Below are 21,545 nucleotides of genomic sequence, written 5' to 3' on the forward strand. Positions count from 1 at the left end.
ACCGAGAAGCTGCTCCTACTTCAAACACCACACAGTGACCACACAGTGACCACTCAAGTGACCATGCAAGTGACCACTCAAGTGACCACACAGTGACCACACAGTGACCACTCAAGTGACCATGCAAGTGACCACTCAAGTGACCACACAGTGACCACACAGTGACCGGCGTCCTCAGTGACCCCTGGATGTGCCTTTGAGCCACAGTGGTGAGTCTGGAGATGATAGTAAGGCTCTAGTGGACTAAGAAAGAACAGGTCCATTCACAAAAACACATGCTCCATTCAAAGGAGGGTCCAGATCACACCTGCGCGTCCATCACGGTGGCTCTATGTTCTCTATGTTAGCACCTTGTCACCTTGTTTTTTGTGCAAATCGTCCCCTAGTTCATAGTTCAGAGTTCAAAAGTTCATAGAAAGAATAAAATCTGCTCACCCTTTTCCACAGGTGGTTAACTATGCATATATGCCAAACATTCATATATATAGATCTATATACTTTTTTCAAAAATTTATATGAAATCTATTGTATCTACATCGCTTATGAAAAAAGCATATATTTGTTCGTTTTACAAGTTAGAAAGGACGATTTCTTTTAGACTTTTTTTCTTCTACTGTCCTTCTCTGTAAAATCTGTATGTTTCACACGCTACAAATGCCCACAGTGCGAGGGCAGTAAATGAAAGTCGGATGTTCAAATGAATAATAAGAGTAATAAATACAACCTAAACAAAAAGGCAGTGAGTGTTATTCTTACAACAGAAATCAGCTTTGATACTGTTGGATTCCATAGCGCCCCCTGCTTTACAAAACAGCATTCAAAATAACAAAAGTAGTTGTACAGTTGAGGAAAAGTGGCTTGGCCTTCAGACCGTCACCAGAAAAACAGTGTGTGACTGTTGAATAGAACTCACTGCCGACAGAAGCTACTCACACAAACAAAGAGCAGACGTTTGTCTTAGAAAGGATTTTTTGTCTTTTTGTCACAACCTGGTGCAAAGGTCTCGTGTCTCTGTCTGTGGTTGAAACGCAGAGGCAGGACATTCAGAGACGGTCAGGTTGTGTTTGCAGACACACGGGTGCTCCCACCCCCACAGTGCTCTCCCAGGAGCCCACAGAGCTCTCCCAGGGGCCCACACGTCCACACTTAAGCACTTTGACTTTTGCGTCTTAATTTTTTGCTTTTTAAGACTCATTAGGCACAAGCCTGAAAGTCTAAAAGTGACACAATAATATTCTGCCCTCTTCTCATGTACTCAAACTGTCCTAAGTGCCTGTGTGGATGGGGCCCATCACAGGGGGCGGGGGCACCGGGGTCTTAGTCTCACATTGCGGGATGCCCTTTAGTATGAAGGAAGACTGTAAGAAAAGAAACACACACAACACTCTCAGTCCAACACATGATGGAGCTCGTCATGCTACGGAAAGGAAGGAACGTCCTTTATCTATGAAAAACATTATTCTATAGATTTTTTTTCTTTCAAATATATATATATATATATTTATATAGGTATTATATAGTAATTAGTAGAAATGAGTAAACTATTGGTGAAATAAATTTTCTTTCACTTTCTATACTAAAACCTCAAAACAGGCGCAGGTTAAATTATTATATGTCATCTTTGCAATATTGTTCTTCTTTTGAAAGCTATATTAACATACATATATCTTATATTATATCCCTATATATAATGTTCCCTTGGGAAAACCAAAAAACGATTATGAAAAAGCCACGAGTGTTGGTTAAACATTCTCCAGTTGATATCACAGTCTGGGTCCAAGGCGGAGGCTCCACAGTCTGTCCACCACCCACATGGCTCCACTGTAGAAAGGGAAAGGCAACTGATCTGTCTGCTGTGACTGGCTCCTCCTCACTCCTCACTGTCTCCTCCTCACTGTCTCCTCCTCACTGGCTCCTCCTCACTCTGCAGAAGGCTTCAGAGAGGGCAGAGGTAGAGGAGGTGGCACCGCTCCCTTCTGAGAAGACAAACCCTGGAGGCTCAGCTGACCTGGCTTGAACCCTGAGGCAGATTCTGATTGAACCTTGCTCTTGCTCTGTCACTGGGAGAACATGTGTAAACAGGTCCAGAGCCCCCTGCTGTCTGCTGTGTGCGCTGCACTCTCAGGGCCGCTGTCAGCTCTCCAGCAGCTGCTTCAGAGCGCGCTCTATGTTCATGCGGTGTCCCACCCGTGTCACGCCCAGCTCAGCAAAGTCCTCCTTGGTCAGAGCCGGGAGGTGTGAGCCCTCGATCTCGTGCTCCTGGAAGCCTAAGCGGTGCTCTCCCAGGTGGATGCTCTCCAGCCAGTCTCCCACGTCGTACTTGTTCCACAGGTGCAGGGGCTTCTGGTGGAAAGGCCGCAGAGACAGCAGAGGTGAGCCCATACGAGGGGAGTGTGAGGGAGAAGGAGACGGGGAGCGTGAGCGAGAACGAGAGCGAGCGCTGGAGCTCCTCATCACAAAGCGCACCTCTTTAGGCTCCTGGGGTAGACTGAGGCTGGAGGACTTCAGGATGGTCTGGGGAGGTGTGGTGGGGGAGCCGGGCAGGCAGAAGCCGCTGTAGCGTCCCAGAGGATCCCGGTCCGGAGAACCTGGACTGGGGGTGCGGCGGGTCACTGGGTAACGGCTGCCAGGCCGGATGGTGTACGTGGCTCCGTAACTCCTCTGAGAAATGGTGTGGAGCTCTCCTAAGCTGCTGAAAAGTCTGATGGACACAAAAGCAACAGTTAGAAGTTTGGACAAAGCAGAAAATGTCAAACCAACTGAAAGAAAGGACAGGAGACAGCAGGGTCTACAAAAGCTCAAGTTTAGATTAGTCTCATCTCCAGGTTAATGCCTGATAAGAAAGACTACTTATGCTATAAAGTAGTAAAGCTTTGATTGAAGAAAACAAATCAACTGTCTGATACATCCAACAGATTTTTCCTTCAGCGTTCAACTGACTGAGTGCCAGGCTTACCGTCTGCAGAGGCCCCCCTGAAACACAACATACACCACAGAACCCACCCAAATCCTAACATAAAAGTTCATTTACTTTGATTTTGACCCCAGAAGAAATAATATTAATAATCTTACTTATTTAGTCTTACTTATTTTCTCATTTAAAAAAAAAACATTTGGAAACAAAGTCCCAAGAGCCCTGCCAGTTTCAGAGGAGACCGGAGTCTTTAGATAAGGTTTACACCCAGGGGCCCTCTACTGTGCCACACACCCCGGCGGAGAGGAGACGGCTTACAAAGTGGAGCAGATGGACATCAAAGCAACGTACAGTGCATAAAAGAGGTACTACAGGGCAGAAGAATAGAGGTGCTACAGGGGCCTGGGGCCAGGGGCCAGGGGCCTGGGGCCTGGGGCATGCATCATATTCACTCGTGTTAGTGGACCTGGAGAAGCTCTATGTGAACACATAATGGCACAATGAAAAGGGCAGAGGTGCAGAGCTTTAGTGCAGACAGAAGGACAGAGATGAGCTCCATGCACACTTACACAGTGGTCCAGCCCTCCAGGGTGCACAGTCAGTTCTAGACCAATCAGATCAGAGCAGCGGGGCGGAGCATGCAAGGTGAGCAAAGAGAGAGCAATGGGAGAGAATGTTAGCATCACTCACTGAGACGCAGCCTCCAGCAGACAACCTGCTCTGCTACACACACAGTGTGTGTGTGTGTGTGTCTGTGTCTGTGTGTGTGTCTGTCTGTGTGTGTGTGTGTTCATGTCCAGCACTAACAGCAGAGCTGGCTTCAGCAGGAGGCTCTGACAGTGAGCAACATGACAAAGACATGTTCACATAAACACACACAAGGGACACATGGTTACACGCATATAAGTTCTATTATTCACTTTATATTTCACTTTTACTTTGTACGACTGGCATCATTGCTCATGTCTTATTAGATGCCTATAATAGATTATTGGATTATTATGCCTAGCAATTTGTTCATTTAACGTAACATACTGCTCTTCAAAAACTCACGGGGCGTGAACTCCAAACATAAGTATTATAAGTACTCGTTCACTTCATGGTGAAACAACCATAAATACAACAATGACAGATACACAGAATACTTGAGGGTTCCACTGTGGGGAAGTTCTGCCTCTAATGTTCTGCCTCTAAAGTTCTGCCTCTAAAGTTCTGCCTCTAAAGTTCTGCCTCTAAAGTTCTGCCTCTAAAGTTCTGCCTCTAATGTTCTGCCTCTAAAGTTCTGCCTCTAATGTTCTGCCTCTAAAGTTCTGCCTCTAAAGTTCTGCCTCTAAAGTTCTGCCTCTAATGTTCTGCCTCTAAAGTTCTGCCTCTAACGTTCTGCCTCTAATGTTCTGCCTCTAAAGTTCTGCCTCTAAAGTTCTGCCTCTAACGCTCTGCCTCTAAAGTTCTGCCTCTAATGTTCTGCCTCTAAAGTTCTGCCTCTAATGTTCTGCCTCTAAAGTTCTGCCTCTAAAGTTCTGCCTCTAAAGTTCTGCCTCTAAAGTTCTGCCTCTAACGCTCTGCCTCTAACGCTCTGCCTCTAAAGTTCTGCCTCTAAAGTTCTGCCTCTAACGCTCTGCCTCTAAAGTTCTGCCTCTAAAGTTCTGCCTCTAAAGTTCTGCCTCTAACGCTCTGCCTCTAAAGTTCTGCCTCTAAAGTTCTGCCTCTAAAGTTCTGCCTCTAAAGTTCTGCCTCTAACGCTCTGCCTCTAAAGTTCTGCCTCTAAAGTTCTGCCTCTAAAGTTCTGCCTCTAACGCTCTGCCTCTAACGCTCTGCCTCTAACGTTCTGCCTCTAACGTTCTGCCTCTAATGTTCTGCCTCTAATGTTCTGCCTCTAAAGTTCTGCCTCTAACGCTCTGACTCTAAAGTTCTGCCTCTAACGCTCTGCCTCTAACGTTCTGCCTCTAAAGTTCTGCCTCTAAAGTTCTGCCTCTAACGCTCTGCCTCTAAAGTTCTGCCTCTAAAGTTCTGCCTCTAACGCTCTGCCTCTAAAGTTCTGCCTCTAAAGTTCTGCCTCTAAAGTTCTGCCTCTAACGCTCTGCCTCTAAAGTTCTGCCTCTAAAGTTCTGCCTCTAAAGTTCTGCCTCTAACGCTCTGCCTCTAACGCTCTGCCTCTAATGCTCTGACTCTAAAGTTCTGCCTTTAATGTTCTGCCTCTAAAGTTCTGCCTCTAACGCTCTGCCTCTAACGTTCTGCCTCTAATGCTCTGACTCTAAAGTTCTGCCTTTAATGTTCTGCCTCTAAAGTTCTGCCTCTAACGCTCTGCCTCTAACGTTCTGCCTCTAAAGTTCTGCCTCTAAAGTTCTGCCTCTAAAGTTCTGCCTCTAAAGTTCTGCCTCTAAAGTTCTGCCTCTAATGTTCTGCCTCTAAAGTTCTGCCTCTAACGTTCTGCCTCTAACGCTCTGCCTCTAATGTTCTGCCTCTAATGTTCTGCCTCTAAAGTTCTGCCTCTAACGCTCTGCCTCTAAAGTTCTGCCTCTAAAGTTCTGTCTCTAAAGTTCTGCCTCTAATGCTCTGCCTCTAACGCTCTGCCTCTAATGCTCTGACTCTAATGTTCTGCCTTTAATGTTCTGCCTCTAAAGTTCTGCCTCTAACGCTCTGCCTCTAACGTTCTGCCTCTAATGTTCTGCCTCTAACGCTCTGCCTCTAATGTTCTGCCTCTAATGTTCTGCCTCTAAAGTTCTGCCTCTAACGCTCTGCCTCTAAAGTTCTGCCTCTAAAGTTCTGTCTCTAAAGTTCTGCCTCTAATGCTCTGCCTCTAACGCTCTGCCTCTAATGCTCTGACTCTAAAGTTCTGCCTTTAATGTTCTGCCTCTAAACTTCTGCCTCTAAAGTTCTGCCTCTAACGTTCTGCCTCTAATGCTCTGACTCTAAAGTTCTGCCTTTAATGTTCTGCCTCTAAAGTTCTGCCTCTAAAGTTCTGCCTCTAAAGTTCTGCCTCTAAAGTTCTGCCTCTAACGTTCTGCCTCTAATGCTCTGACTCTAAAGTTCTGCCTCTAACGCTCTGCCTCTAACGTTCTGCCTCTAACGTTCTGCCTCTAACGTTCTGCCTCTAATGTTCTGCCTCTAATGTTCTGCCTCTAATGCTCTGACTCTAAAGTTCTGCCTCTAACGTTCTGCCTCTAATGCTCTGACTCTAAAGTTCTGCCTCTAACGTTCTGCCTCTAAAGTTCTGCCTCTAACGCTCTGCCTCTAAAGTTCTGCCTCTAAAGTTCTGCCTCTAACGCTCTGCCTCTAATGTTCTGCCTCTAACGTTCTGCCTCTAAAGTTCTGCCTCTAAAGTTCTGCCTCTAACGTTCTGCCTCTAACGCTCTGCCTCTAACGCTCTGCCTCTAATGTTCTGCCTCTAATGTTCTGCCTCTAAAGTTCTGCCTCTAAAGTTCTGCCTCTAAAGTTCTGCCTCTAACGTTCTGCCTCTAACGCTCTGCCTCTAACGCTCTGCCTCTAACGCTCTGCCTCTAACGTTCTGCCTCTAATGCTCTGACTCTAAAGTTCTGACTCTAAAGTTATGCCTCTAAAGTTCTGCCTCTAACGCTCTGCCTCTAATGTTCTGCCTCTAAAGTTCTGCCTCTAACGTTCTGCCTCTAAAGTTCTGCCTCTAAAGTTCTGCCTCTAAAGTTCTGCCTCTAAAGTTCTGCCTCTAACGTTCTGCCTCTAACGCTCTGCCTCTAACGCTCTGCCTCTAACGTTCTGCCTCTAATGTTCTGCCTCTAATGTTCTGCCTCTAAAGTTCTGCCTCTAAAGTTCTGCCTCTAAAGTTCTGCCTCTAACGTTCTGCCTCTAACGCTCTGCCTCTAACGCTCTGCCTCTAACGTTCTGCCTCTAATGCTCTGCCTCTAAAGTTCTGCCTCTAAAGTTCTGCCTCTAAAGTTCTGCCTCTAAAGTTCTGCCTCTAACGCTCTGCCTCTAATGTTCTGCCTCTAAAGTTCTGCCTCTAAAGTTCTGCCTCTAAAGTTCTGCCTCTAACGTTCTGCCTCTAACGCTCTGCCTCTAACGCTCTGCCTCTAACGCTCTGCCTCTAACGTTCTGCCTCTAATGCTCTGACTCTAAAGTTCTGACTCTAAAGTTCTGCCTCTAAAGTTCTGCCTCTAACGCTCTGCCTCTAAAGTTCTGCCTCTAAAGTTCTGCCTCTAACGTTCTGCCTCTAACGCTCTGCCTCTAAAGTTCTGCCTCTAACGTTCTGCCTCTAAAGTTCTGCCTCTAACGTTCTGCCTCTAATGCTCTGCCTCTAAAGTTCTGCCTCTAAAGTTCTGCCTCTAAAGTTCTGCCTCTAAAGTTCTGCCTCTAACGCTCTGCCTCTAATGTTCTGCCTCTAAAGTTCTGCCTCTAAAGTTCTGCCTCTAAAGTTCTGCCTCTAACGTTCTGCCTCTAACGCTCTGCCTCTAACGCTCTGCCTCTAACGTTCTGCCTCTAATGTTCTGCCTCTAATGTTCTGCCTCTAAAGTTCTGCCTCTAAAGTTCTGCCTCTAAAGTTCTGCCTCTAACGTTCTGCCTCTAACGCTCTGCCTCTAACGCTCTGCCTCTAACGTTCTGCCTCTAATGCTCTGCCTCTAATGTTCTGCCTCTAAAGTTCTGCCTCTAACGTTCTGCCTCTAATGCTCTGACTCTAAAGTTCTGCCTCTAACGCTCTGCCTCTAACGTTCTGCCTCTAACGTTCTGCCTCTAACGTTCTGCCTCTAATGTTCTGCCTCTAATGTTCTGCCTCTAAAGTTCTGCCTCTAACGTTCTGCCTCTAACGCTCTGCCTCTAACGCTCTGCCTCTAAAGTTCTGCCTCTAAAGTTCTGCCTCTGAAGTTCTGCCTCTAAAGTTCTGCCTCTAACGTTCTGCCTCTAATGCTCTGACTCTAAAGTTCTGCCTCTAACGCTCTGCCTCTAACGTTCTGCCTCTAACGTTCTGCCTCTAACGTTCTGCCTCTAATGTTCTGCCTCTAATGTTCTGCCTCTAATGCTCTGACTCTAAAGTTCTGCCTCTAACGTTCTGCCTCTAATGCTCTGACTCTAAAGTTCTGCCTCTAACGTTCTGCCTCTAAAGTTCTGCCTCTAACGCTCTGCCTCTAAAGTTCTGCCTCTAAAGTTCTGCCTCTAACGCTCTGCCTCTAATGTTCTGCCTCTAACGTTCTGCCTCTAAAGTTCTGCCTCTAAAGTTCTGCCTCTAACGTTCTGCCTCTAACGCTCTGCCTCTAACGCTCTGCCTCTAATGTTCTGCCTCTAATGTTCTGCCTCTAATGTTCTGCCTCTAAAGTTCTGCCTCTAAAGTTCTGCCTCTAAAGTTCTGCCTCTAACGTTCTGCCTCTAACGCTCTGCCTCTAACGCTCTGCCTCTAACGCTCTGCCTCTAACGTTCTGCCTCTAATGCTCTGACTCTAAAGTTCTGACTCTAAAGTTCTGCCTCTAAAGTTCTGCCTCTAACGCTCTGCCTCTAAAGTTCTGCCTCTAAAGTTCTGCCTCTAACGTTCTGCCTCTAACGCTCTGCCTCTAAAGTTCTGCCTCTAACGTTCTGCCTCTAAAGTTCTGCCTCTAAAGTTCTGCCTCTAAAGTTCTGCCTCTAAAGTTCTGCCTCTAAAGTTCTGCCTCTAACGTTCTGCCTCTAACGCTCTGCCTCTAACGCTCTGCCTCTAACGTTCTGCCTCTAATGCTCTGCCTCTAAAGTTCTGCCTCTAAAGTTCTGCCTCTAAAGTTCTGCCTCTAAAGTTCTGCCTCTAACGCTCTGCCTCTAATGTTCTGCCTCTAAAGTTCTGCCTCTAAAGTTCTGCCTCTAAAGTTCTGCCTCTAACGTTCTGCCTCTAACGCTCTGCCTCTAACGCTCTGCCTCTAACGCTCTGCCTCTAACGTTCTGCCTCTAATGCTCTGACTCTAAAGTTCTGACTCTAAAGTTCTGCCTCTAAAGTTCTGCCTCTAACGCTCTGCCTCTAAAGTTCTGCCTCTAAAGTTCTGCCTCTAACGTTCTGCCTCTAACGCTCTGCCTCTAAAGTTCTGCCTCTAACGTTCTGCCTCTAAAGTTCTGCCTCTAAAGTTCTGCCTCTAAAGTTCTGCCTCTAAAGTTCTGCCTCTAACGTTCTGCCTCTAACGCTCTGCCTCTAACGCTCTGCCTCTAACGTTCTGCCTCTAACGTTCTGCCTCTAACGCTCTGCCTCTAAAGTTCTGCCTCTAACGTTCTGCCTCTAAAGTTCTGCCTCTAAAGTTCTGCCTCTAAAGTTCTGCCTCTAAAGTTCTGCCTCTAACGTTCTGCCTCTAACGCTCTGCCTCTAACGCTCTGCCTCTAACGCTCTGCCTCTAACGTTCTGCCTCTAATGTTCTGCCTCTAATGTTCTGCCTCTAAAGTTCTGCCTCTAAAGTTCTGCCTCTAAAGTTCTGCCTCTAACGTTCTGCCTCTAACGCTCTGCCTCTAACGCTCTGCCTCTAACGTTCTGCCTCTAATGCTCTGCCTCTAAAGTTCTGCCTCTAAAGTTCTGCCTCTAAAGTTCTGCCTCTAAAGTTCTGCCTCTAACGCTCTGCCTCTAAAGTTCTGCCTCTAAAGTTCTGCCTCTAAAGTTCTGCCTCTAACGTTCTGCCTCTAAGGCTCTGCCTCTAATGCTCTGACTCTAACGCTCTGCCTCTAATGACCTTTAAAGAGGGCTGAGGATGCGTTGTTCACACTTAGTTTAATAATGTACTGTATATGTAATATACATATGCACTTTCACTTCCAGCGTCTGGAGCAGACACTTTGCTGACAACAGTGGGAGCTCGAGAGTAAAACGTGACATGCTTTATGCAGCTCAACGTAACCATGGGCAACATCCCAGTCATTTTCTCCACAAACTTTTCAGAGGGAAACATATCCCTGTGGATCTTGCTGGGGGCTAATCAGCTTTGTGGTAATTAAAAAAACAATGTTTCTGAAGCAAACCATTTAGCCCATATCCATGTAACCACAGAACTGCTTAGCCTCTGTCTGCCTTTAAACATTTAATGTTTGAATATTTTTTTTTTCTATGGGAAAAGAATAGTGGGAGATCTACTTCTGGGACCTGAGCAGGCTTTGAAGTGGACGGGACTGTGGAGCTGCTGAAGGAGAGTTACAGGCTGAAATGGTCAGGATGAGTCTGGGTTGGGTCACTTGCTGGTTCCAGTTCATACAACCTCTTATTCTACACAGAACAAGGAAATCCCAACTGTCTTTAAACGTGCATGTGTGAAACAGTGTCACAGAACTACATGGTAACATGGTTAAACGCTCTCAAAGTTGATTATGTGCCATTAAATGTAAGCAGGGATGAAGTGGGATGGACCGAGGATCAGAGTGTCAGCAGAGAGAGGGCCACACTGCACCTCCTGCTCTCATCACGACCACTGTGAAATACCAACCTGTATTTGAAGTTCTTCACATACGTACTATATATACACATGGCCATGTGTATGAACAATTCCCATTTGTAGGGTATTTTAATGACAACCTTTTACACACATTGTAACAACTATGCTCAATAAAGTTGTCCAATACTTTTGTGTCCAAACAACTGAAATGCCATGTGTCTTTAAATATAAGAGTGTAAAAGTAGTTCTACAGTTTGTCATGTCGTTGTGTGTTTTATGATGTAGCTTCATGACTTTTAGAGCAGTATCATAAATACCAAACATTAGAACTGGTATCGATACACACATCACTACTGGAAATCTCCCAAGAGACTAAACTTTTCTACACCACAACGACACTTCAAGACTCCGTGTGATTAGGTCTTAATTACATGGAGAGATGGATTTTTCAGCTGTCAAAAGATAACTTACATTCAATATCACTTAAAGGTGCACAAGCTTTTCTTGTGGAGTGTCTGGCAACTGCTTGTCTCCATGGAGATGTTATTGCTTTGCCTGAAATATCCCACACTAGTATTAGACATATCCATCTCCATGGAGACACGCAAGTTTTAACAGTTGTGTCACACTATGATAGTTCAGCATCACAACCTTGTTCAAACACAGTGTTTGAAAAGTTTGACTGACATTTCTACTACTGTGATGAGGAAAAAGTGTGTTTTAAATCTTTTCAGCCAATGGGAGCCCTGGGATATGTCCCGGTTATGCAGGGTTTGAACAAGCATTTGGGACACAATCTGTAGGAAAGGCTGAGGGAGAATCTGATGGAGTCAACAGACAGACTGAGGATGACACATGCTTTCAGAGCCATTTCTCACCGTGTTTGCATCTGCAGATACATATTACACTTAGTTAAAAAGTGTGTACACAGTACACGTGTACACAACACAACCAGGATTTACACACACACTGTAAGCCTATATACAATGTAATCTCTGATTTCAAACTGAATCCAGAGATGCAAACATGGTACGAAATCAATTTCAAATTTAAAAGCACATTAGAGGAAAAGTCTGTGTTAAAGTGAATTGGATTAGTTTGCAGGTTTGGAAGGAAAACAAAGAAAATAAAGCTGTAGTTTACCCTAGTGAAAATAACCTTAAGGTTTACTGTCTTCTGGCTCCTCACATCTGTAGAAATATAAAGACTTCATTGTAGAGTGTGAAAACATCACAGCGCTGTGCTTATGCGCCTCCATATTCTGCTCCATGTTAAGTCATTCTAATAATAGTGTGGTACTTTCCCATAGTGAAACAGATTAGCACAAACAAACACTACAGTACATTAGGACAGGCCGAGCCCCAGTGCATACGCAGAAGCCTCATTACCATTCCTTGCTGCAGAGGACGTCGCTGCATTATTTAAAACGGTCACATTTTACATGAAGACACTACATGTTTTTTAACCTCTGACAATAACTTCCTCTGAAGAGCAAAGAAACTGAATAATGTATCAGAGTTAAATCTGCACCACATTTATCACAAAAGTTGTTCTTTTCCTTTCAATCTCATATTCATAGAATTATTTGGAGAGCAGTGGTGTCACCTCTGGCTCAGACTGCACGTGGAGCAGATGCAGTCCAGAGAAAGCAAGAATTCTAAAGCATTAAAAGTAATGAGAGTAGCTCAGATTAGCCTTAGAGTACTGCGGCTCCTCCAAAGTACTCCTTATACATGGTCGGTTACTGTGTGAAGACGTGGTTTAGTGAGGAGCACAGCAGTTGCTGTGTGTGCAGTCGGAGCTGCACTCCACAAGAATCCTGGTCCAACACAGCAGTGACAGTTGCTCTCTGCGTGCAGTCTGAGCGAGGCGTTAGTCTTACCTGGCACCTGTTACTGGTGACTTCCTCCCAGGATCCAGGGATGCTCCCAGTGGTTCTTCTCCCAGGGAGCGGGTGTCCTTGTTCAGCTGTTGCAGGCGTGAGCTCAACTCGCCCATGACAGATGGTCTGCTCTCGTCTGCACCCAGGCCCAGGCCCAGCCCACCCAGATTACCCAAACTCCCAAGAGCCAGGCCCACTCCAGGGCCTCGAGGCTCCACTGGGTCTCCCCAGAGCTTGGACCTCCGTTGGAAGAGGTAGCGCGGCTTGCTGGAGGACAGTCCGGTCACTGATGCTGATCCACCATGGGGCAGTCCAACCCCACCAGCAGCCGCCGCAGCCAGGGCCGCGGCCTGCTGCTGGGACAACAGCTCACTGTCAGAGCTCTGCTTCAGCAGAGGGTCCCTGAAGGTGACCGACCCTTTAGCTCCTCCCACCTGGGACTTGAGGCGGGGCTTGGGAGGCACTGGCGGCTTGTCCAGTACAAAGGTCTGTCCGTCGGCGTAGGAGGTGTGTGTGGTGTGTGTGTCAGCTGGCTCTCCGCTCTCTGAGGACAGCGTAGACATACTGGAGACGGTGGAGACAGTGCTGGTGGTCTCCAGGTGGTGGTCCCGCTCTTTCTCACTCGAACTGCGGGTATCGGCTTCTTCCACACCCGAGTCCGCCGCAGAGCCAGACTCAGCCACTGGGGGGGGCTCCAAAGGGTCCGAGGGCTTCCCTGAGACAGCAGCTGCACTTGGGGGAGGTGGGGGCTGAGGCTGGCTGGCTGTAATTGTAGAAGTGGTGCATGTTGTGGAGGTCAGAGATGCAGGGATAATGGGGATGCTCACAGCTTTGGCCCCCTGTGCAAGCAGCCCATTTGCAAACTCATCCGGTGGAGGGACAAAGCCAATCTTTCGAAGTTCTTCTCTGGTCTCCTCATCACTGGAGGTCAGCATGGCGGGGGGCAGGTTCACGGTGTATGGGTCTGCATCCTCCTCAGAGCTTCCCAGAGGAAGGCTCTTCTCTTGTGCAGGGCTGGCTGGACGTGTGGCCAGTGCCTGGGCTTGGAGCTGAGACACAGTTGGGCTGGGGGACTTGGCCCGTATGGCCACAGCTTTGATGAGCTCTGTGGGTGTGCTGACTTTCCCTCGCTCTGTCTCTATGCCTCCTTCCACTTTCTGACCATTACTGGTGGCATGGACCATGACCAGCCCAGCGGTCTTCTGTTGTGATGTGTCCATAATACTGATCAACATGGTCTTCTTATCATCCATCCTCTTATCCTCCTTCCTCTCTTCTACTCTGCTGTCCACATCTTGTCGGAATGATATGGGTGATGGTGATGTCACCCACTGTTTTGTGGGCTGGGGAAGGAGAACTGGACCGGGAGAAGGTCCAACTCCATACCCTGCTGCCTTGGTGCTTTTCGGAGAGAAAGGTGGGGATGCGGATGCCCCGTCTCTAAGAGAAGACTCTTTGGTCTGAGTATCAAACAACATAATGCCCTGGCCGGCCCGCTCCAGTTTAGTCCTTGGCTCTGGGCTGCCAGTAGGGGACTGGCTCTGGGATGTCAGGGCCCTCTCCCTTGCGGCCAGCGCAAGAGCCAGTGGTGAGTTGGGGTCCAAGGGCTTTCCTGTAAGTGGATGGATAAAGGTAGTCCCACTTGGTGAGGGGCTTAGTGCCAGGGCAGGGGGAGGCAGTTGGCCCAGCTCCCGCGAGAGCAGTCGTTCATCTATGGAGTGAGATTGAGTGAGGGAGGGGTTCTCTGGGTTGGTGCTGGCGGCCCCCTCCATTGTCCCAACAGAAAGGAAGACAGTGGATTTCCTGCGCTCCTCTAGGCGGCGCTCGCGGTCCTTCACTGCTCCGGCTATTGCAGCGGCAAAAGGTCCCTTCCCCTTAAACATTATCTCTCCCTGGGCACGCAGACTCTCTCTTTCAGCCATTAACTGCTGCTGGTAGTAGTCCACACGACTGGTGTGTGAGTGGCCATGAGCAAGAGGCGGTCGTCCTGAGGGGGATGTCTCTCGAGAATGGGCAGATGCCAGGGCCAAACTAGCCTTTTCTTGTGCATCTTCAACCTGGAAAAAAATCACAGATGTGTTCTGCAATCATATGTTATACATCAAAGATAAATGCTGCGACAAAGAGGTACCTGCAGTTGCTTGACTAGGGGACTCTTCTTTCTTTGAGGCTTGGTGGGTGCATACAGACCAATGCTGAACTGTCCCACGTTGGCGTAGGGGTTATCAATAATGCGGCCTTTTCTTTTGATGCGCTCTGGTGGAGTGGCAGCCGATGGCCGTGGGATCTCTGTGGGTTCTACAGGGAGATGAGACGAGTCCTGAAGGATGATCATAGAGCGAGCCTTCTTCTGCCTCTCCAGGTGCGTGGCCTGCCTCTGAGCGGCCTCGTAGGGCAGGTCTAAACTGGAGGGCTTAAAGCTGGAGCGGCCCCCTGTCTCATGGCCCTGGCTCTGAGTTCTGGAGGGTGGGGGTGGGGGGCAGAAGGCTGGAGGAGGCCCTGTGTCCAGGTAATATGGCGGGGGAGGAGGGGCAGTCTGTGGGGGTGGAGGTATGCTGTGTGGATGAGAATGGTCCCGGAGGCTGTCGGTCATGGAGGAGCTGCGAGGAAAGCGGTGCTCTCCAGCCAGGGCAGACAGGCGGTCCTCTTCAGACGCCCCTGGGAAACAAGAACTCAACTGAACACATTTTTAAAATCAACATTTTTACTTCACTCAAACTAAAATGCAAAAATGTGTCTCCATTTACTGGTTCTCAAAAACAAAACCTAAAACACTGAAAGTGAAAACTAAAGTCTATAATATGACTACATTAGAACATTAGAACAATAAATTAACATTAATTATTTATTTATTTATTTTTTTTGTCAGAGACAACACATTTGTTTTAGCTACTAATTATTATGTTAGAGTACTTAATGTTTTAGGATTTTATTTTTCAAAAGGACTGTTAGAGCAATTTAGAGTTTATTTGTTCATTTTTAATGGTTTTCTCTGCAGCACATCGGAAATGTTTCAGTTCATGAAATGTGCTATCTAAATAAAGTGGACTGGTTAATGTGCAATGAAAGACACAGGGACTTTTAACTACACAGACAGTAGCTTTAAAGCGGTTGGTTTACCAAAAGATTTAGTCCTGGACATCCCCTTTGGTAATGGTATATGGCCTCGGTCCATGCTGGGGTGAAGGGCTCCATGGAAGGTCATCCCTTGTCTCTCAAACAACGACTGAAATACACCAGAATATAATAAAAATCAAAGATGAAGACTTCCACTTCCAGTACACCTCGTGTCACAGTCAGCCTATCACAACCTGCACAGTCTGTGTCCGTAAATACCAATTTTCCTCCTTCCCTTTGCCACCACTGTCTATGTCTACAGAGGAGGTATTTTTTAGGGATCATCTAAAAATAGGTTGAAGCTGAAAAGACGTAATATTTTTCGTCTCTCTCTGGACCCATTTATCAGTCTAAAAAGTCTCTCATCAACAACTGTCGGGAAAAGGTGGAACATGCCATCATGTTCCATATTTGAAGCTGAATGGTCGAAGCATCACAACAGCAGAACAAGCCGAGAAATCAAACCATTGTTAAATCCAGTTAGAGAAAAGCACAGACTTCCTCGTCCTCAAATGCACAGAGCACTTCCATGTACACGTTTTAAAAAAACAAATTATCATCTGCTAATGGTGTCGACATGTTTGTTTAGGTTCATTCCGTTGACTTCGGCCCAAACCATAATGCTTTGTTGTGATTGGTCAGCCACACTGGTGGCGGCACAATCCCAACAGTGAGAGATGGATTAGATGGATTCTCAAGAGTTATTGAACTCAAAAAATATCATGAGAATTCATCTGACTGGCCAGGTTATTTTAAGTTACAATGTCCCATATAATTCTATAGATACAAGTAGATTAAACTAAATAAGGAAATCAATTTGAAGACAGTTTGTAGTTTCTACATGAAAGTTAATATGTTGAGAGAGTAAACTGACCAAAAAACACAGATTGAAAAAAATAATGATGCCTGTATTGAGTTGCCCCAAGTCTCTCCTACAAGAATGTCCTTGTTATAAGAACGGCATACACCTTTCTGTTTTTCTTCAGTAAAGTTCCCCTCACTCTATAAAGCCCTGTATGTGTTGAGCGCTCACGCTGATCTCGGCGGGCGTGATCCTCCTGCTGCTGGGCCTCTGTTTGACCGTGGCTGCTCTGTAGTCGGCCTCCAGGGGCTGAGAGTGCAACATGGACTCCTGTGACGCCAGCATCTCATCCAGCCTCTCTGTGGAGGGGGAAATGAGCCACAACTAAATACTCAAGACTCAAGCGCTGTGTCACCATTAATTACATTACCAACAATGAAGAGCAGTAATCACAGCTCAATCAAAAACAGGCACACATCATTAGCAAAGTTGCATAATATTGTGGCTTTGGAATAAAGAAAATGAAGCTAGGAGTTACTGGGCACATGGATGGCAAAAAGAAATTCCATGTTCTGTTTTTTTTTTAAACTTTATTTCATCAATGCAATGCTACTAAGGCTCTGCAATGAATCAAATTTAATACACATTGAGATTCAGTCATTTTTAATTGTCAATGATGAGCTTGGGTGATTTTAATCAAGCCATCCACAGCCAATTCTCTGTCAACAAACGCATGTGGTCTGGAGCAGATTTCTGACTTTTGTATCCAGCTGGTGACAGGATGCTGCTGAATATGTGTATCACCAATTACAAAATGTGTGTATGTGGGGTAGTGATAACAAGGATTTCCAGAGCAATGCTGTCTTCATTGGAAAATATTATTATGCTTACATGCTTACAAGCTCTTAAAAATATGTCAGTGGATATGATACGCTCATTATTTTGTAAACCATGTATCGCATCATCAAATTTAAAAGTACTAATTTCTTGCCTCAAACTCACCTCCTCTTCTCCTCCGAGCAGAAGCTTGGCGAGAAATATAAGATAAGAGACAGAAAAGATTTGAAAAGGGCCAGAAAAAGCCAACAGAATTGTAAAGCACAGAATGGCGAGGACAGAGGTTAGAAGAGTAGAACCAGCTCGATACTTACCCAGCTCCTCCAGCTCCGCCGTCATGGACTTGGAGCGCAGCGTCAGGGTGGTGCTGGGGGACCTCTTGGGCGGGGGCGGGGCTGTGGACACAAGGCAGGGGGTTGAGGAGGAGGTGGTAAATCCTTTGGCTCTGCGGCTCAGGGCCCTCTTTGCGTCCCCCAGGTGCCCACTCCATCCCTGCTTCAGCGTCCTGAGGTGGACCGCCGCGTTCAGTGGCTCACGTTTAGCCAGCACTTTGTTAGAGCCCAACTTCTTCATGTTATTTGGTATCTTTTTGTCCAGGTCAAAACTTCTACCACCAATTGGCTGATAACATGGCTAGATTTTGGTATTTTATGCCACGTCAAATTTATAGGGCTGCACAATATATTGCAGTATTGCGATAGCTAGTAACACCAGGGTTCTAAACCTGACAGAAACGTAAGGTTTTTTTATTGAAAATTTGTGTTTTTAATTGAAAAAGCATATTGTAATTATTATTTCCTTAAACACCTTTGCATTAGTCATGCACATTTTCGTTGAAAAGGATATTAGAATATTGCAATTGCAATATCGACATTGCAGTAATTAACAGCCATATTGCAATCTTTTCCAATATTGTGCAGCCCTATTATACAATACAATCTCATATTGTTAACATGCTGCAAGTCTTGAATCTTGTAATGCTTAACACCTATTGCAATTAAATAGTCATACTATTTTTCCAATAGTATGGCAAAGATAAAAAGATACCCCAAAGTTACAATAAAAAAACTAAAACTAGTGCAAATGCAGCCAATGTGAACAGAAAGCGCGCATGTCGAAAGAAAGCTGAGAGTCCAACATTACGAATCGCACTACACAGCTAAACGGTAAAGGTCCAGCATGTAAAAAAAACTATCCCACAAAACGGCACACTATCTTGCGGCGGTGGTGTTCTTCAGAGAATAGATCCACTGTCAGGTAAAGTCCGTGTGAAAGCGCATCATTAGCTCCCGTCTGCAGATGGTGTTACAGTAGGATAGAGGCGTGGAGAGGGAAAACAACGGAGAATCGAATGGGAGATGCAGTAATGTAATGCTTAATTCAAACGTGGAGTGTAGTCGCCATGGCAACGAAGGCAGTAGTGAGGCCTGGCGCGGTGCAGCGAGTCTGTGGTGTGTGTGTGTTTGAGGAAAGGTGTGCCACAATATGCAGACTAAGTCCCAGTGGAGACGAGCCGACCAGTACCAGAGCGGAAGAAGTTTAAACCACTGCCCCAGCGCCGCACCAAAGGCAACACTGCCTGTATCTTCTGCAGCACTTTCATCCGACTACAGCTCTTCTGCACAGTATGAAAGGAGCTTCAGACAAGTTTCTACTCTCTACGTTAGCATTAGAGGGGAAAATGCAAATAAAATCTTTTGCAGCGGGGTACTGACCCCAGAGAAGAGGAGATTATACATGTGCCCAACACAGTCCCTTTCTTTACCTTAATTAAGTGTTTTGGCTCATGCATTCATATGGATGTTGCTGCCAATTGGCCCTTTGTATATATTTTAACAAACACTACACTTCACCGTAAATACCCTATTATGCAACACCAGCCTTTTGTTCCATAGCAAGTCGAGAAAATGTAGAGTATTCAAAATGTAGAGCATTGACTAAGCATTGAACAAAGAAGAAACGCCATCATTTAAGAAACTTGTATGTTCCACCAAGTTGCTTTTGGTCTAAATTAAAGCCTTACCTTTCTTGCGCACCACTTCATCAGACTCGGGCTTGCGTGTGACAGAGACCACCTTCATCAAGAGTCTGTTGCCCCCCTGACGGATCAGAGACACCACCTGCTTATGACCAACCTTCACCACGTTCACCCCATTAACCTGCAGCACAAATACACACAAAGCTCAGCTTATTCATGCAAAGCAGGGCCACACACAGCAGGAAGTGCAACCTTAATGGACCATAGTTGATAGTTTTTCCATTTCTTTCAATCCAGTTGAGTATTTTGAAGGGCTAAAATTGTCTCATCATACAGCAAGCCAAAAAAAACATTCAGCTACATGTAACACGTTCTTCAAGATTGCAAAGTGTAACGTTATAATTCAAAAAATGGGAATTTTTATTTTTGATAAAAAAAAGTTTGACCTCAATAAGAAAGTCTCCGGTTCGCAGAGTAGCCCTCCAGGCCACTCCCTCCACGTCCACTGACTCCAGGTATTGCAGGGCAGGAAATGCTGGGGTCGGGCTAAATTCTTCAATGGGAGTTTCAGCTAAAATGGAAAGATAGACACATATACAAGTTTTACAGGGAGTTCATTTTCAATAAATAATAGTTAGTCCTGGAACAATTATTATAAAAAAATATATCATACTTTTCACTGTGATACGGTATGATTTTGTGTGATGATATGAAACTGAAATATCGCTGTAACATTTTGATGAAACATCCCTGCATAGTGCTGAAGTTTTGATGGAGAACGCATGGAGTGAGAGGCATAGCAGCTGAGGTGGCTGAGAAGAGGGAAAGCATATTGACCGGCACAGACAAACCAGAATTGGATGGTTTTGGGTTTGTCACAACCCAGCTCTGGGCTGCGACACGCCAGAAATCTTAACAGAAAACTAACTAGTCTGAAGGATGCCAGAACAGATCCAGGAACCTCAGATAAAGGCAGATTGTTTGTGTGTGTTTGTGTATGATAGGGGTCTATGGTGATGTGGTTAAATGTAGCGTAGTGGAGAATGGTAGCAGGTAAGCAGCGAGCTGAGAGAGACCGTCGCACCACAAGCACCAGTTTAAAGGGGCATCACCACACAATTAAAAGACCCCCGGCCCCTGCTGGGGTTGTGACAGGCTTCTTTTATAGGAGAGATATTTCAGCAAAACCATTTGTACCAGCTGCACAACACGGGAGAGGGGCTACAGGCTTCTCACATTAAATCAAACTAGTCATCTAAAGGTTTTCACCGCAGCGTGAGTGAAGCATCCCTAATCAGCGCTGAACACGCTTGACACTAACCGGGTCGGACTGCGAGGATCGTCTTTAGTTTACTTCTTGGTCCAACTAAAAAATAGCTCCGCTTTGTGCATGAGAGAAGTTGTAGCTCGTGTTTTTTCTACACCACGACATGTGTTGTTATCAGCCCAGCTGACTCCACTCCTCAACTGACTTTCATTCACTACTTTCACTGTTTACAGTCACTGAGTTCAAAGTCAGTGTCACACTGTCAGTGCTGCAGGGTTCACACCTTTCCCTGTGTTGGACAAAGCATACAAACCTAGCCTAAAACTGAATCCTATAGAACTATTTTTGTAAAATAAAATTTTGTTTTATTTTACAAAATAAAACAACATTCCTTAACATAACAGAAACAGAAATTAAGGTAGGTCAAGCCTTTATGAAATGTTCAACTACCTGACAGGTCATAGTTAAGATTATTTACCAGATGAGAATCCATTGAGATGAGACCTCATTTTCAAGAGTGAAAATATAACAGCAACAGATTCAAGAGACTTTTAAGAAAATAGAACACAATCTACATTTAGGAGCACAGCCAACACCATCCATCCATCCATTTTCTACCGCTTGCACCATTTTTTTCAAATTTAAAATCAAGCCAAAACCCCTCATCGAAAACATTTCATGCAATTTAAACTCTGACTGAAGGGAGTTCCAAGCTGCAGGAGCATCTTAGGAAAAAGCTTGCTTCCCTCCGCTGTACCAGGGCACACAAGTAGGAAGGTACAGTCACATATTACTTCATACACCATAACATCCATCCAGCCCGGGCATAGAGTCCACAGAGGTGTGGATCTCATGTCACAGTGGTTTACAGTATCCAACCATTTCAGACATTTGGCAGATGCATCTTTGGATGCAGATTTCTTTTCATGGCAGAATGCATTATTTGGGTCCAGAGGCAGGGGTTCTGAGCAGTTGACGTCACACAAATGCTAATATCGTACATGAATAATACTTTTATCCATAAGGCCGATCTCAAACAATTCATCTGAAATGTTTGTGGAGCAGTGAGACGTGACTAAGTACTGCTGGTTTATTTATTTATACTGTATCTGCTTTTTGTTGTCTGTATTCTCTATTATCCAATCATCTCACGCTAAAGCATTTTAGAATCCAAAGTGAGCCCGGCGGATTTGGAAGCTAGAGCTTGCTTAATTTGGTTGGTATAGTTCACTTAAGACAGTGGAGAACATTTTAGACTGTACCGATCTGCTTCAAAGTATTGGAAACATGCCTCATGTAGACCAAAGATAAACCATGATCCTTTGAGGCAACAGAAAATAGTGTTATGAAACATATTTACTCTTTTGCAATATTACAGAAGGCAAATCTGTGACTTTTTAGTACAGCGTTT

At 45.6% G+C, this 21,545-nt stretch overlaps 2 protein-coding genes across 3 annotated transcripts in view; one reads left to right on the forward strand and one right to left on the reverse strand.

Moving 5' to 3' along the window:
* rabl2 (RAB, member of RAS oncogene family-like 2) overlaps positions 1-21,545 on the forward strand; it is a 321,019-nt gene that overhangs the window by 9,435 nt on the left and 290,039 nt on the right. The gene's annotated exons all lie outside the window — the stretch shown is intronic.
* shank3a (SH3 and multiple ankyrin repeat domains 3a) overlaps positions 1,247-21,545 on the reverse strand; it is a 273,592-nt gene continuing 253,293 nt past the window's right edge. Inside the window, exons 18-26 of one of the 2 annotated variants that reach the window (XM_072435296.1) lie at positions 19,314-19,438; positions 18,913-19,048; positions 17,204-17,284; positions 17,055-17,078; positions 16,284-16,411; positions 15,254-15,359; positions 14,265-14,791; positions 12,134-14,190; positions 1,247-2,701 (exon numbers count right to left, since the gene is read on the reverse strand). In XM_072435296.1, the coding sequence (XP_072291397.1) occupies positions 2,134-2,701; positions 12,134-14,190; positions 14,265-14,791; positions 15,254-15,359; positions 16,284-16,411; positions 17,055-17,078; positions 17,204-17,284; positions 18,913-19,048; positions 19,314-19,438 (3,752 nt within the window). In that variant the 3' untranslated portion in view covers positions 1,247-2,133. The remainder of the gene's footprint in view (positions 2,702-12,133; positions 14,191-14,264; positions 14,792-15,253; positions 15,360-16,283; positions 16,412-17,054; positions 17,079-17,203; positions 17,285-18,912; positions 19,049-19,313; positions 19,439-21,545) is intronic. The other variant, XM_072435297.1, reaches the window with a different exon arrangement.

The sequence above is a fragment of the Eucyclogobius newberryi genome, unplaced genomic scaffold (assembly GCF_026437365.1).
Source record: "Eucyclogobius newberryi isolate DKJ021-1_F unplaced genomic scaffold, fEucNew1.0.hap1 SCAF_7, whole genome shotgun sequence".
NCBI lineage: Eukaryota > Metazoa > Chordata > Actinopteri > Gobiiformes > Gobiidae > Eucyclogobius > Eucyclogobius newberryi.